The sequence below is a fragment of the Phyllobates terribilis genome, unplaced genomic scaffold (genome assembly GCF_046119375.1).
Source record: "Phyllobates terribilis strain yellow unplaced genomic scaffold, ASM4611937v1 Scaffold_2__4_contigs__length_985480577, whole genome shotgun sequence".
In the NCBI taxonomy this organism is placed as follows: Eukaryota; Metazoa; Chordata; class Amphibia; order Anura; family Dendrobatidae; genus Phyllobates; species Phyllobates terribilis.
Window position 1 is genome coordinate 748,807,515 of NW_027362762.1, and position 15,338 is coordinate 748,822,852.

General features: G+C 41.8%; 1 protein-coding gene across 12 annotated transcripts in view; it reads left to right on the forward strand.

Annotated features, from left to right (window-relative positions):
• The window catches only part of CASK (calcium/calmodulin dependent serine protein kinase), a 350,915-nt gene that overhangs the window by 46,670 nt on the left and 288,907 nt on the right, over positions 1-15,338 (forward strand). For 11 of the 12 annotated variants that reach the window (XM_073667250.1, XM_073667249.1, XM_073667257.1 and 8 more), the window contains exon 2: positions 12,378-12,490. In XM_073667250.1, the coding sequence (XP_073523351.1) occupies positions 12,378-12,490 (113 nt within the window). Of the gene's footprint in view, positions 1-10,252; positions 10,282-12,377; positions 12,491-15,338 lie in introns of those variants that run through there. The other variant, XM_073667253.1, reaches the window with a different exon arrangement.

Consider the following 15,338-nt stretch of genomic DNA (forward strand, 5'->3'; position numbering starts at 1 on the left):
CCTCTACAGTTATAAAATTTGCTGCAATATGAAATTGAGACAGATCACCAGTACACCAATGTTTTTAAATAGAGGTGATCATATACAGAAACATTGGAGATAAATTGCTTTGCAGAGGGATCATTGGCTATAACCTATATGGGGCAGATCTCGCGTATATATCAGCAACCTTAAATGAGGACCATGAACGCTAGGAGAGGCAAAACATGCCTCTATTCTCTTTAATATGCAGCTTTTCTGGGGTTGTTTCACCATGGATACCACGGTGTCAGTGATGCGCTGGTACGCGCTTCTACGTGGCCACAATTGATTGGTTCCGAGTTAGGGACCTTGTGATTGGCTGGAAGGGGCTAAATCTATAATTAGCCAGCGTCCATGCTGCAGCATGTGGCTCTTATCGTGGCCGGGAGTTAGGAATCGCACTCCTGTGTTTATGTGGCAACAGAAACATGAAATATTAGCCTCCTGATGTGCCCACCGAATGTATACGGGGTAGTGAAACGCATTGCGGATCAATCTTGGTACATCAATTTTTTGCACATACAATTAAGATACTGTGTAGAAATACAGAATTTAGTTACGGTATATTATTGCACAATGGAGAAATCTATAGCTCCCCTAGTGATAATTGGAAAGAATAGATGGCACGATTGGGATTAATATTTTAAAGAGAAATTGTATCTATATTTATCAAGTATCAGTATTCACATGATGACCCTGCAAGAGGTTGCAGAGGTGTGTGGATAGACTGTTTAATAGCATGGTGGATTGGAAATTAATTCAATTTTAATGATAAGAATAAAGCTTGTATTTTAATATTTTGTCCACTGCAGTCAGTGATTTATTAATTTAGTGGATGTGAGTTGTTTAGGTCCTCTTTCAGTGAATCCTCTTTTGCAACCAGAACTTGGTTAATTTAATTTGATTTCTTTTTCCTGATTCGATTTGTCTATTTGGTATATCTTGTTTTAAATAAAGCTGCTTTTGTTCTTGATACTTGGTATTTGGCTTTGACAATACTTTGATATAGCCATGTGCAGATTACATGAACTTTCAGTGTGTTTCTGCAGTGAAACTACACTGAAAACTCTCTTGCATTTGTTACCTGCGTATTTTCTGCATCTAATGCAATTCAGTGGGGAAAATCTGCAGAACTCTGGGTACTTGCAAGAGAAACGGACATGTGGGTTTGAAACTCACTGCATTTCAGTTTACTCTGCGTTAGGCTGTGTGCGCGCTATGTATTTTTTAAGCGTTTCCGCAGCGGCAATTCCGCTTAAACGCTTGGTAGGTCTGCAATGTTCCCCAATGATAATCCGCATGTGCTGTGCACATGCTGAGGAAATTTCCGCTGCGGATTATCATTGCAGAAAAATCCGCAGCCCTACCAATTATTTTGCGGAAACGTGGCGTTTTCACCGCCATTAACTTGCATTGCAACGCATGGATACTGCATCTGTACATGCGGATGAACATGTGGTTCAATGTGCGGATGGTACCCGGGTTTGGAGAAGAGGAGACTGTCCTCTGGACCCGGGTACCATAGTGCCTGTAAAAAAAAAAAAAAAAAAATTATACTTTCCTTCTGATGGCCCCCGGTGTCCTTGTCTCGGCTTGCTGGCAGTTCGCGGTAGACTAAAAGGACTTGCGGTGACGTCATTTAGTCATGTGACTGATCACGCGACCGCTGACGTCGGCAGGTCCTTTAGTGTACCGCGAGCTGCCGGCAAGCCAGGACAAAGACACCGGGGGCTATCAGAAGGCAAGTATAATTTTTTATTTTTTACCATTCTTTCAGTCACACTATATAAATCCATGCCGTTTGCATGGATTTATATAGTGTGACCAAGTTATCAAGCACTTTCCAAGTGATGCTAAAAATCGCTTGGAAAGTGCTTGACAACCCGCGTGTGAAAAACGCTTCACTTCCACATGTCCCTGGCAGGAAAAAACGCATGTAAAATCCGCATGTGTTTTTTTTCTGCCAGGGAGATGCAGAAACGCTCAGGAAAGCGTGAGAATGGTAAAAAAAAATAATAAAAAATATTACCTTCTGATGGCCCGCTGTGTCCTTGTCTTGGCTTGCTGGCAGCTCGCGGTAAATTAAAGGACCTGCCGATGTCAAATGACGTCACCGCAGGTCCTTTTAGTCTACCGTGAGCTTCCGGCAAGCCGAGACGAGGACACCGGGGGCCATCAGAAGGGAAGTATAATATTTTATTTTATCATTTTTTTTTTTAACAGGTACTATGGTACCCGGGTCCCATCCGCACATTGAAACGCATGGAATCCGCATGTACTGATCCAGTGATGCGGATGACATGCGGTCCAATGCAAGTCAATGACGGCGAAAACGCTGTGCTTCCGCAAAATAATTGGTAATGCTGCGGATTTTTCGGCAATGATGATCCGCAGCAGAAATTTCCGCAGCATGTGCATAGCACATGCGGATTATCATTGGGGAACATTGCTGCCCTTCTACCAAGCGTTTTTAAGCGTTTCTGCAGCGGAATTGCTGCTGCGGAAACGCTTAAACGCATAGTGGGCACACAGCCTCACAGTACTTGCCATAAATGTCTAAGGCTAAGTGCTCACGATGCAGAAATGCTGCAGATTTTTTTTTCTGAATCTCCCTGGCAGGAAAAACGCATGTGGATTTTACATGCGTTTTTCCTGCCAGGTAGAAGTTTGTCAAGCGTTCTTCACATGCATTTCTGCATGCAGGTTATCAAGCGTTTTTCCAAGCGATTTTAGCATCACTTGGAAAAGTGCTTGACCACTTGGTCACGACTAAATGTGACGCCGGCGATCGCATGACCTGTCACATAACTAAATTACATCACCGCAGGTCCTTTTTAGACCATCACAAGCCGTACAACAGACCGGGCGCTTTGCTGAGGATGCCTGGGGCCATCGGAAGGTAAGTATAATCTTTATTTTTTATTTTACTTTTTTTTTTTTTTTTTTTTTTTTTTTAACAGGTACTATGGTACCCGGGTCTGGATGAGAGTCTCCTCTTCTCCAGACCCAGGTACCATCCGCACATTGAATCGCTTAATATAAGCATGTGCACATGTAGTCATGCGGATGTTAACCCCTTCGCAACCTTGGGTTTTGTCGTTTTTGCTTTTTCGTTTTTTACTCCCCTTGTTCCCAGAGCCATAGCGTCTTTATTTTTTGGACAATATGGCCGTGTGAGGGCTTATTTTTTGCGGGACAAGTTGTACTTTTCAACGCCATTACTAGTTTTACCATATCGTTTACGGGAAAACGGGAAAAAAATTCCAAGTGTGGTAAAATTGCAAAAAAAAGTGCAATACCACATTTGTTTTTTATTTCTTTATTTTTCCACGTTCACTGAATGCTAAAACTGACCTGCCATTCTTATTCTCCAGGTCATTACGAGTTCGCAGGCACCAAACATGTATAGGTTATTTTATGTTTAACCGGTTCCCGACCGCCCACTGTAGATAAACGTCGGCGCTTGCCGGGCTCTGTGCAGTGCCGACGTTTAAAAACGGTGGGTGGTCTTGCAGTGCCCAGGACCCCCAGGGTCCTGCAAGCACTGCGATTCCGATTCCGGTGCAGAGCGTTAGCTCTGACGGGGTACATCATCGGGACCTGATTAGATCAGGTCCCAGTGATGTTAACCCTTTGCTGTCTTCTATATGCTGTGATCTATAGTGATCGCGGCATATAGGAGACAGCAGGAAGAGAGGGGGTCGTCTTGCTTACCTCCGAAGACCTCGGTTTCGTTTGAGGACCTGGGGTTGCTATGGCAGCTGGAGGTCACATGACCGCCTCCAGCTCTGCCATATATGGTGTCCTTCCTGTCTGACTTCAGCCTGTATGTAGCTGAAGTCAGACAGGAGACTCTGACTGAAACAGTCAGTGAAGATCTCATATAATGTAATATATGTGTATTACATTACATGAGATCAGTGATCAGAAAAATAAAAATTAATGTCCCATACAGGGACTAAGTAAAAATGTAAAAAAAAAGTTTTTAAACTATTAAAAAAAAAAATCACAAAATAAATAAAAATAAATAAATAAAATATTAAACCAATAAATCCGTAAATTATTACAAAACCAAAAAAAGTACACATATTTGGTATCGCCGCGTCCGAAACAACCCGAGCTATAAAACTGTCACACTAACTCCTTCTGTGCACACCGTAATAAAAATAAATAAAAAACGGAGCAAAAAAATATGCTTTTTCATCATATCGCCAAACAAAAAGTGGAAAAAAATGCGATCAAAAAGCAGAATAGAAATAAAAATGGTACCACTGAAAACGTCATCTTGTTCCAAAAAAAAAAGCCGCCATACAGCTCCATCAGCCAAAAAATAAAAAAGTTATAGCGCTCAGAATAAAGCAATGCAAAAAAAATATTTTTTTTTCTATAAAATTGTTTTATTGTGTAAAAGCGCCAAAACATAAAAAAAATACAGTAAGTGTAGTATCGCTGTAAACGTACTGACCCGAAGAATAACGCTGCCTGATCACTTTTACCACACGCAGAACGGCATAAAAAAAAACTCAAAAAACAATTCCTGAAGTGTTTGTTTTTGTTAACTTTACCTCCCAAAAAACGGAATAGAAGGCGATCAAAAAATGTCACGTGCCCAAAAATGGTTCCAATAAAAATTTCAACTCGTCCCGCAAAAAAGAGTCATGTGACGGCTTATCGGCCGAAATATGGAAAAATTATAGCTCTCAAAATATGGTGATGCAAAAACTAGATTTTGCAAAAAAGCGTATTTTAGTGTGTGACAGCTGTCAGTCATAAAAACCCGATATAAATCTGGTATCTCTAATCGCACCGACCCGAAGAATAAAGTAATCTAATCAGTTATATCACACTAGGAACGGCATAAAAAATAAATAAAACAAATATTCTTCACCTTTGTTTATTATGTCTCCCAAAGATCCCAGTAAGGCTCTGCTCACATTTATCCTGTGTTCTGCGCTGAGCACTTACACCAGAGTTTCCGTGTAAATCTCTGAAATACGTGATTCAGCCAGAACCCATGATGGAAGATTCCCTGTAATGAGGCAGATATAGGCCACTGTGGATGCCGTCTAGCCTTGGATCCCACGGTGTCATTTGTTTTAGGCGTGCATAAAAGTGCGGTTGGCCACAGTTTTGTGCACTTCTGAAAAAAAGGACACCACTAAACAGAGGCCAGACGGAGTCCAGAGTAACTCTGCTGCCTCATTACAGTGAATGGATCCTGCAGGGGTTTCATCTGAATTACATCACTTGGAAAATTAGATGGAAACCCCGATGTAAGTGCTCAGCCTAGAGCGCCGGATAAATGTTACGTAAAATGTTCCCAATAAAAGCTTCAACTCAGTCCTCAAAAAAAGCTAGTCCCCACTCAGGTCCATCATCTGTTAAAAATATAAGGGACTTCCAAGTTACTGGTAGCAGAAAGGCTCTGGAAAAGCAAAATGGTCCTTGCCCCCCAAAAGAAATTCAGAAAATTTTGTGCTCCCAAATCCAAATGCCTATTCTACAATAATTTGTTCTCCAATTGTCAAATAGCGCTCCTTCCCCCTCAAATCTCACCTTATGGCTAAGTGGTACGATACAGCCACATATGGGGTATTGACACTTTTAGAAGAAATTGTGACACATTTCGGCACCATTTTTACCCATTGCCCTGTGTGAAAATGTAAAATCTGAGGGTAAAACATTTTTTTGTGGTAAAAATATAATTATGCTTTTTTCACTGCCCAATGGTATAAATTTAAAAATTAAAAAATGCTCACTACTTCCCTAGATGAATTCCTTGAGAGGTGTAGTTTACAAAATGGGGTCACTTGTGGGGGTTTCTGCTGTTTTGGCATGTCAGCGACTCTTCAAATGTGACATGGTGTCTGCTGCCTATCCCAGCCAACATAGCGCTTCTTTCTCTTCCGAACCCTGCCGTACACCAAAGCAGTGGTTTTCCCCCACATATGGGGTATCGGCGTACTCAGGAGAAATTGTACAACAAATTTCATGGTGCAATTTATCCTGTTACCCTTATGATAATGCAAAATTAGGGAATGAAAAACATTTTTTATGGGAAAAATGTGAAAATTTTATTTTTACGGCTCAATATTATAAACTTCTGTGAAGCAGCTGGGGGTGCAAGGTGCTCACCACACATCTAGATAAGTTCCCTAAGGGGTCTAGTTTCCAAAATGGTGGCACTTGGGGGGGGGGTTTCCGCTGTTTAGGCACATTAGGGGCTCCCCAAATGTGACATGGCGTCCGCTAATTATTCAAACAAATTTTACATTCAAAAAGTCAAATGGCGCTCCTTCCCTTTCAAACCCTGCCATGTGCCCAAACAGTAATTTGCCTCCACATATGGGGTATCAGCGTGTTCAGGAGAAATTGCACAACAAATTTCATGGTGCAATTTATCCTGTTACCCTTATGATAATACAAAATTAGGGAATGAAAAACATTTTTTGAGGGAAAAATGTGAAAATTTTATTTTTACGGCTCAATATTATAAACTTCTGTGAAGCAGCTGGGGGTGCAAGGTGCTCACCACACATCTAGATAAGTTCCCTAAGGGGTCTAGTTTCCAAAATGGTGTCACTTGTGGGGGTTTCCACTGTTTAGGCACATCATGAGCTCTCCAAACGCAACATGGCGTCCGCTAATTATTCAGACAAATTTTACATTCAAAAAGTCTAATGGCGCTCCTTCCCTTCCGAACCCTGCCGTGCGCCCAAACAGTGGTTTTCCCTCACATATGGGGTATCAGCACGCTCAAGAGAAATTGCACAAAAAAATTTGGGGTCCATTTTTTCATGTTACCCCTGTGAAAATAAAAAAATTGGGTCTAAAGTAACATTTTTGTGAAAAAAGTTAAATGTTAATTTTTTTCTTCCACATTCCAAAAATTCCTGTGAAGCACCTGAAGGGTTAATAAAGTTCTTGAATGTGGTTTTGAGCACCTTGAGGGGTGCAGTTTTTAGAATGGTGTCACTTTTGGGTATTTTCTGTCATAAAGACCCCTCAAAGTGACTTCAAATATGATGTGGTCCCTAAAAAAATGTTTTTGTAAATTTTGTTGGAAAAATGAGAAATCGCTGGTCAACTTTTAACCCTTATAGCTCCCTAACAAAAAAAAATTTGGGTTCCAAAATTGTGCTGATGTAAAGTAGACATGTGGGAAATGTTATTTATTAACTATTTTGTGTGACATATCTCTCTGATTTAAGGGCATGAAAATTCAAAGTTTGAAAATTGCAAAATTTTCGCCAAATTTCCGATTTTTTCACAAATAAACGCAAGTGATATCGAAGAAATTTTACCACTATCATGAAGTACAATATGTCACGAAAAAACAATCTCAGAATCAGGGGAATACGTTGAAGCGTTCCAGGGTAATTCTTCATAAACTGGCAGTGGTCAGAATTGAAAAAATTGGCCTGGTCACGAAGGCAAAAACAGGCTCTGGCGCGAAGTGGTTAAGTGCTGAAAAAAAATTCCCCAATTTTTTTTTTTTTTTTTTTTTATACCAAAACAACCCGCCATTTTCCGAGACCTGTAGCGTCTCCATTTTTCGGGATCTGGGGCTGGGTGAGGGCTTATTTTTTGCGCACCGGGCTGACCTTTTTATTGATAACATTTTGGGGTAGATCCGATGTTTTGATCGCCCGTTATTGCAATTTTGCGGCGACAAAAAAACGTAATTCTGGCGTTTAGAATTTTTTTTCTCGTTACACCGTTTACCGATCGGATTAATTCTTTTTTTTATATTGATAGATGGGGCGATTCTGAACGCGACGATACCAAATATGTGTATGTGTTTTTTTTTTTTTTTATATATATATTTTATTTTGAATGGGGCGAAAGAGGGGTGATTTAAACTTTTTATATATTTTTTTTTTTATATTTTTAAAAACATTTTTTTTTCACTTACTGCATGCTTCAATAGTCTCCATAGGAGACTAGAAGCTGCAGTTGGCTGATCGTCTCTGCTACATACAGGGGATCAGCAGATCCTCTGCATATAGCAGAAATGGTCCTGTGCTATGAGCGCCGACTAGGTGGCGCTCATAGCGACGAGATCATGACAACCACAGGCATCTGCTGCAGACCCTGGGTTGTCATGCACGTCCATCGGTGACCCGCGATCACGTGACGGGGTCGCCGGTGGGCGGGGCTTATGACGCACAACCCGGAAGCGCGTGTTAAATGCCGCTGTTGGAGATTGACAGCGGCATTTAACATGTTAACAGCCGCAGGTGGATCGCGATTCCACCCGTGGCTGTTGCGGGCACATGTCAGCTGTAAGAATCAGCTGACATGTGCTCGGTTCAGTGAGGGCTCAGCGCAGCAGCCCTCACTGAACCGGGGGTACGCAAATGTGCGTACTAATACGGCAAGGGTTGGAAAGGGGTTAAAGGAGTTTTTCCATGAACAAAAGTTCATTTTAATCAATAGATCTTGGAATAATAATAATTTCCACAATTGGATGTGTTTAAATAAAATGTTCCTGTGCTGAGATAATCTTATAAATGTGCCCCTGCTGTGTACTGTGTAATGGCTGTGTCTGACCGAACAGGAACATGGTCTGATCATACCACATCTCCTGGGCAGGGGGGGGAAGCAAAAGAGTATACTGACATTATAGCAGGGGATCACAGCTGATTGTTTTTGTGAGATAAAACATTTCCCTGCCTGTTTTTACAAAATGTTTTACTTCAAAGAATCATTTGTGATCCCCGGCTATAATGTCTGTATACTCTTTTGCTCCCCCCCCCTGCCCAGGAGATGTGGTATGATCAGACCATGTTCCTGTTCGGTCAGACACAGCCATTACACAGTACACAGCAGGGGCACATTTATAAGATTATCTCAGCACAGGAACATTTTATTTAAACACATCCAATGATGGAAATTATTTTTATTCCAAGATCTATTGATTAAAATGAATTTTCTGTTCGTGGGAAAACCCCTTTAAGCGATTCAATGCAAGTCAATGGCGGCAATTACGCTGCGTGTCTGCAAAATTAATGGACATGCTGCGTATTTTTCCGCAATGAAAATCCACAGCGGAAATTTCCGCAGCATGTGCACATGCGGATTATCATTGGGGGGACCATGGGGCACGTATTACCAAGCGTTTTTTGAGCGTTTTCGCTGCAGAAGTTCCGCGGCAAAAACGCTTGAAAAACGCATAGTGGGCACACAGCCTAAGTGATACTAGTTCCAGAATTGGTACGTGATGCTACGTTCCAACAGGTGCCCCATTTGTATTGAAAGAAGAATTGGTCTGTCTGGAGATGGATGCAGATTACAGAGGTGCTTCCGTATCTGATAGTATTTTACCACTGGTAATATTGTCCCCTTTCTGATTTTACTTTGCTCTTTGTTCCGCTTTAGATTCTTCAAAAAATGCTTTGGATTTTAGAAATTTCGGTTTGAGCAAAATTTTTATTTTTTTATTCATAGCTGATTTCAGCTTATAGTTCTCTAGTTTTCACCACTCTTTTCTTTTTGTTGGCAAATAGTGCTCTTAACAAATGAGCACAAAGCTTGTACTTTAGTGGGATTGTAAATCTGGAGCCACACAACAGTTTTGTAGCGAGTAACTCACAGTAAAGTTTAAAACATAATCACTTTGGGTTTTCTTTATAACACTAACGCCTGCTTTTCTGTCACACGCTGAATTATCGATTTTGTGTGTTACATTATGTCTGTATAGTGCAGTCTTCATCTTTGTTTCTAGCTTTAGGCTATGTGCCCACAATGCAGAAATGCTCCGGATTTTTTCCTGAGCGTTTCTGCATCTCCCTGGCAGAAAAAACACATGCGGATTGTGCATGCGTTTTTCCTGCCAGGGACATGCGGAAGTGAAATCCTGCATTTTATTTCTCAATACTCTGCTATAAATTGTTACATCAGTACAGTGTCACATAACCAGCTAGAGCTAGTGCCAATCTGCCTGGACGACACTGCAATTTATCCTTTATATTTTCCAAAGTATAGTATATTCTAACCATATAGTCAGTGAGGCTGAAATAGATCACCTGCTCCATTAGAATTGTGTGACAGGAGCTGGGCAGTCATTATCTATAATGGCAATTTCTGTATCCCCCCCCCCCCCCCGTGGAGAATTCAAAAGGGTCATTCCTTCCAATTTTTTCATAAAGGAACTTCACTTGACTGACATGGTGAACCCCTTCAGAGAACACAAGGCCATGTATGACCCTCCTGAGGATAGGTGTATAATGAATTTCCCGATGGCATGGAACAAATAAGGTAATACTTTATTGCCCTCAAAGCATCTTCTTTATAGCACTATGGAAAACTGGGAAATGTGCAACTTTGTCACAAACCGTCTGAGATGTCACTGTGTAGCGTCAGACTTTTCAGCAATTGATGTAAAGTAAAGGTTGCATACCTATACCAAACAGCAAATGGTTAAAATTGTAAAGTGCTTGTAAAAAGCAGGTTTGCATTTTATGTATTAAAAATTTTTATATCTATTCTCAAGAATGTAGTGATTCTTAGGCAACAAGCAGTAAATTATTGAACTATCAGTGGTGTACAGTCGAAGCAAGGAGCATGTGACTTACAAGCTCTTTGCGGTAGAGCTTGTAATTGCTGCTCTCATGCTGGATGGATGCCTGCTCTCCTCCCGCTTTCTGATCGAGAACACACAGTTCAGGCCAGCAGCGTGACAATGCTACTGATCCCGGCTGTTAATCAGGAGTGCACTGCCCCTCGGCAAGCAGGAAGCCGGGTGGAGTTGGCGAGTGCTGGGCTCCTGGTTGAGAATATTGGACTACTCTAAATGGTGCCATATAGTAAGGTCTACGGCCAGCTCGAGTCCTTTTTATTGGTATGAATAGGTGGCATAGCCTAACATATATATTGCCCCTATTTGAGAGCTATTTAGACTTTGAATTTGCTGTACTGCATGAGTGTGTGGAGGACTGCTGGATAATATTCATGGTATGGCTATATTATTTTACCCCATTGCTCATTTACTTTTATATTCTTTCCTTTTTCTTTCTTTTTTTTTTTTCTTGGTCATAGCAAGTTAAAGGGGTTTTCCATTTTGGTAAAATAAAATTCACTATTGCTTAGTGCCTACATGCAATTAACTGGTATTTCCCCCACCCCCTTTCATGTAGTCTCTTTTTTTTTAAAGTGCAGAAGGGCCCGGGCATGTCACTAATTTAGGCTGCACTGCCCTTCCCATGCACCCCTCCTTCTTCGTTTCTTCCTGGTTTCACTTTTCTTGTCTGTGTTGCTTCATCTGCAAAATGGTGCAAATTATGCCTTTTTTTTTTTTTTTTCAACCCCCACAATTTTGACCCAATTTGAATTCTCTTGTACTTTTCAGTAAGGGTTTGATATCCCTCCCCAAAGCTCAAACTAGTGCTCTGCCAATGATTACTGTGATGTGACAGACCTACACCCTGTCTGCTCTGCCATACCCGACACAACACGGTTGGGTCTGCTACACCTGCCACAATACGGTTGGGTCACCTTAGATTGGAGAACACCCTTTGGCTGTGGGGGGTTGGTTATAGATTAGATAAAAATGGGAGGGACGGATTGAAGTATGGAGCCATCCTCCCATCCCTTTTCTTGCCAGTCAAGCTGAAGAAGCAGTCGCTGCTTAGTCTGTGTATGCGATAATATAGCCATGGGCGGTGCTGTAAGCTCTGGAGACGGCCGAGGCCCATGTGAATGGTTGATGTGATCACAACAGGGAAGCTCGGGTCACATGACCGCACTCCAGAAGACTGAGGAGACACTTACACAGATGAAGAGGGTGGATAATGGAGAGAAGTGTGAAAGCGGACAACTCCAAACTCTGCAGTTAAATGCAACAGTTATGTTTCTTTGTATGGGTGCAGGATTTTTTTTCTATTTTGTTATATTTTGATGTCAGGAGTCTAAAATGGGTAACCTTTAAATATGGCCACACTTTGTGGGAAAACATGATTGTATATTGTCACAACATGTTAAAGATCTTAGGTCTAGTAACCCGAATTACCAGCATCATATCAGCCAAGATTTGTGCCTGTTGGCCTTTTAAGGTGCACTTGTAATTTTTCAGAAAATGGCGAAAACTGTTTTTGCAAAAATCGTGAAAGGAAAAAATTGCACATGGATATACCCAGATTTCTCAATCTTTAGTTTTTGTACAAATTAAAACTCCATGAATTCTGTGTACCTTCTTTCTAATTGGCTCTGTTCACACATTGTAACAGCCTTATATTTGAAGTATGCTGCTGTGTAGCCATAGTGGCGTGAGTGTCCCAGTGTACGGTCGATGCATGTTCTAAACAGTCTATATTAATGTTTATGTACAGGCATTAACCATTATTTTCCCTCTGCAGGGGTCCATTCAGTGTGGTCCGAAGATGCATCAACAGAGAAACAGGACAGCAGTTTGCTGTGAAAATTGTGGATGTTGCAAAGTTTACATCAAGTCCAGGATTAAGCACAGAAGGTAAGGATGGATTTTCAAGTTGACATTTACTGTAATTTAGCCATCAGCTCTTGCCCCCTTCCTTCCAGAATGCAGCATATACATAAAGGTATAATGAATGTTCCCCAAGCGAAAGTTACCATTTGGCACATTGACTAGTCATTGCATCAGATTTAGTGCTGATTGTTACTAGCATTTTTCTTTAATAAGCTAGTGGTGTAAATATTTTGTAAAGTGATGAGCTATTGTGCTACAGGTCAAAATAAAGTAGCCAATTTTGCACAAAGTGATCACTACTTTTTGATGTAAAATCTCTGGAATATGTAAAAAGTTAACAGTGAAAATATTAATTTCTAGTATTCAGTGCAAGACCTAATGGTACAAAACTTTTTTCACATGTGTAATGTGTGTCTGCCACCCATAAGTCTATGGTCATTTTAAGAAGTATAATTTTTTTTTTTTTTTTACAAAAATTTGTTATAGAAAACTCACCAATCGTGAAAACTGACCTGAGGTCTGCATGTCAATTGACTGTAAGGCTATGTGCCCACGATGCAGAAATGCTCCAGATTTTTCCTGAGCGTTTCTGCATCTCCCTGGCAGAAAAAACACATGCAGATTGTACATGCGTTTTTTCGGCCAGGGACAAGCGTTTGTCACGCGTTTTGCACATGCGTTTTCACATGCGGGTTGTCAAGCGCTTTCCAAGCGATCTTAGCATCACTTGGAAAGTGCTTGACAACTTAGTCACACCATATAAATCCATGCAACCGATTCCGCAAAATAATTGGTAGTGCTGCTGCTCAGCACATGCGGATTATCATTGGGGACCATAGCAGACCTACTAACAAGTGTTTTCAAGCGTTTCTGCGGCGGAATTGCTGCTGCGGAAACGCTTAAACGCATAGTGGGCACACAGCCTAATACCTGACTGTTTGGTGGGACAGTTCAACTCTTATGTATGTGATGTACTAATTCTGCACCGACTGCTGATGTCAGTGGGAAAAAGGTTTGGTCATGTTGCTTTTAAACATACCCCAGGGAAAATGCAATTCTGCCTGAGGAATTCTTGGGAGATGTCAGCTGAACATGATTAGGCCACCTTTAGATAAAGAGATAATGCTGTTAGTAGCCACTGAGCATGAACAGGATCACTACAATTGTGGCGATATCTAGTGTTGATAAGGAGGCTGAGACTCCCCAGAAGGCTGAATTCACACAATGTGGAGGTCCAGGTGTTGCAGCCTTTAAGGAGCTCTGTATTACGTCAGTGTGTATCACTAGGCACACAAGCCATTTAACTGGACGGGCAAACTGCTGTGTATCTGAGAATATGGCACATGGCTCTTTAAAGGGAAGGTGCCACAATTTTTAATTTTGTATTAAAAAATATTGATTATATAATCAAGAATTTTTAATACAAAATTAAATGTACAACTTTAATATTTAATTTATTAACTTTTACATTGGCCACTGGGGGCTGCCGTTTTTTATTTGGGGTGTGTGTAAGAAGCTAAGCAACACTTGCGCACCTCAGTTACGGCGGACATGGCCATAAGAGACTAGAGTCGGTGTCCGACCACAATCTCTAACATTAGAAGCCGCTCCTTCTGCCTCTAGCTGCGACCTGGCCACGCCCCCTGGGCTGTCCGGGTTGCAGCTGTGGGAGGAGATCACTTCCATTTTTTCATTTTTCCCCCTGTCATCGCACTCACTGCGGAGGAGGAGGATGATGATGGGCCCACATACAAGGCTGAGGATGATGGGCCCATATATACGATGAGGAGAAGGGTGAGGATGATGGGCCCATATATACGAGGAGGGTGAGGATGATGGGCCCATATATACGAGGAGGGTGAGGATGATGGGCCCATATATACGAGGAGGGTGAGGATGATGGGCCCATATATACGAGGAGGGTGAGGATGATGGGCCCATATATACGAGGAGGGTGAGGATGATGGGCCCATATATACGAGGAGGGTGAGGATGATGGGCCCATATATACGAGGAGGGTGAGGATGATGGGCCCATATATACGAGGAGGGTGAGGATGATGGGCCCATATATACGAGGAGGGTGAGGATGATGGGCCCATATATACGAGGAGGAGGAGGAGGATGATGGGCCCGTATATACGAGGAGGATGATGGGCCCGTATATACGAGGAGGAGGAGGAGGAGGATGGGCCCGTAGATGTGGATGGAGCAGGGTCACGCATTACGCCACTGCTAATATAGAAATGTGACCCTGCTCCATACATTAGATACTGTGTATCTAATTGTACACATGATACACTCCACATATTCAACCCCAGTTTGATACAGCGAGCAGCACCAACTATCTTAATCAGAGCTGCTGGCTGTCCTCATTGACAATGTACTTGTCAGTATCCCTATCAGTCACTAACAAAATGCGCGATACTCCCCAGACCGGTGTATCTAATCCCATCATCATGGGCGATACTCATGGGCTGTTATTTTTAGACTGGGAAGGGCCCAATAACCAGGGAACTTTGCAGCCTGATATCAACCTGCACTTGTCTGCTTTACCTTGCCTGGCTATGAAAAATAGGGGGAGACCCCACATCTGTGGGTTTTTTTAAATTTATTAGGGTAAACACCCTTTAGTGCTTTTTATTATATGTAGTATGTCTTATTGTGAAATTCTATATCTACTGGACGTTTATTCTATTACACCCCTGCTCCCTTTAGAAGTAGACAGAGCAAGGTTACACATTTCTAAGGGACCACTGGTATAATGTGTGACCCCGCTCGGTCCACTTCTATAGCAGTAGTAATATGGTGGATGGAGCGTGGGTCACACATTTACACCACTGCTCGTGGACGGAGTGGTGTCACCGGAAGCG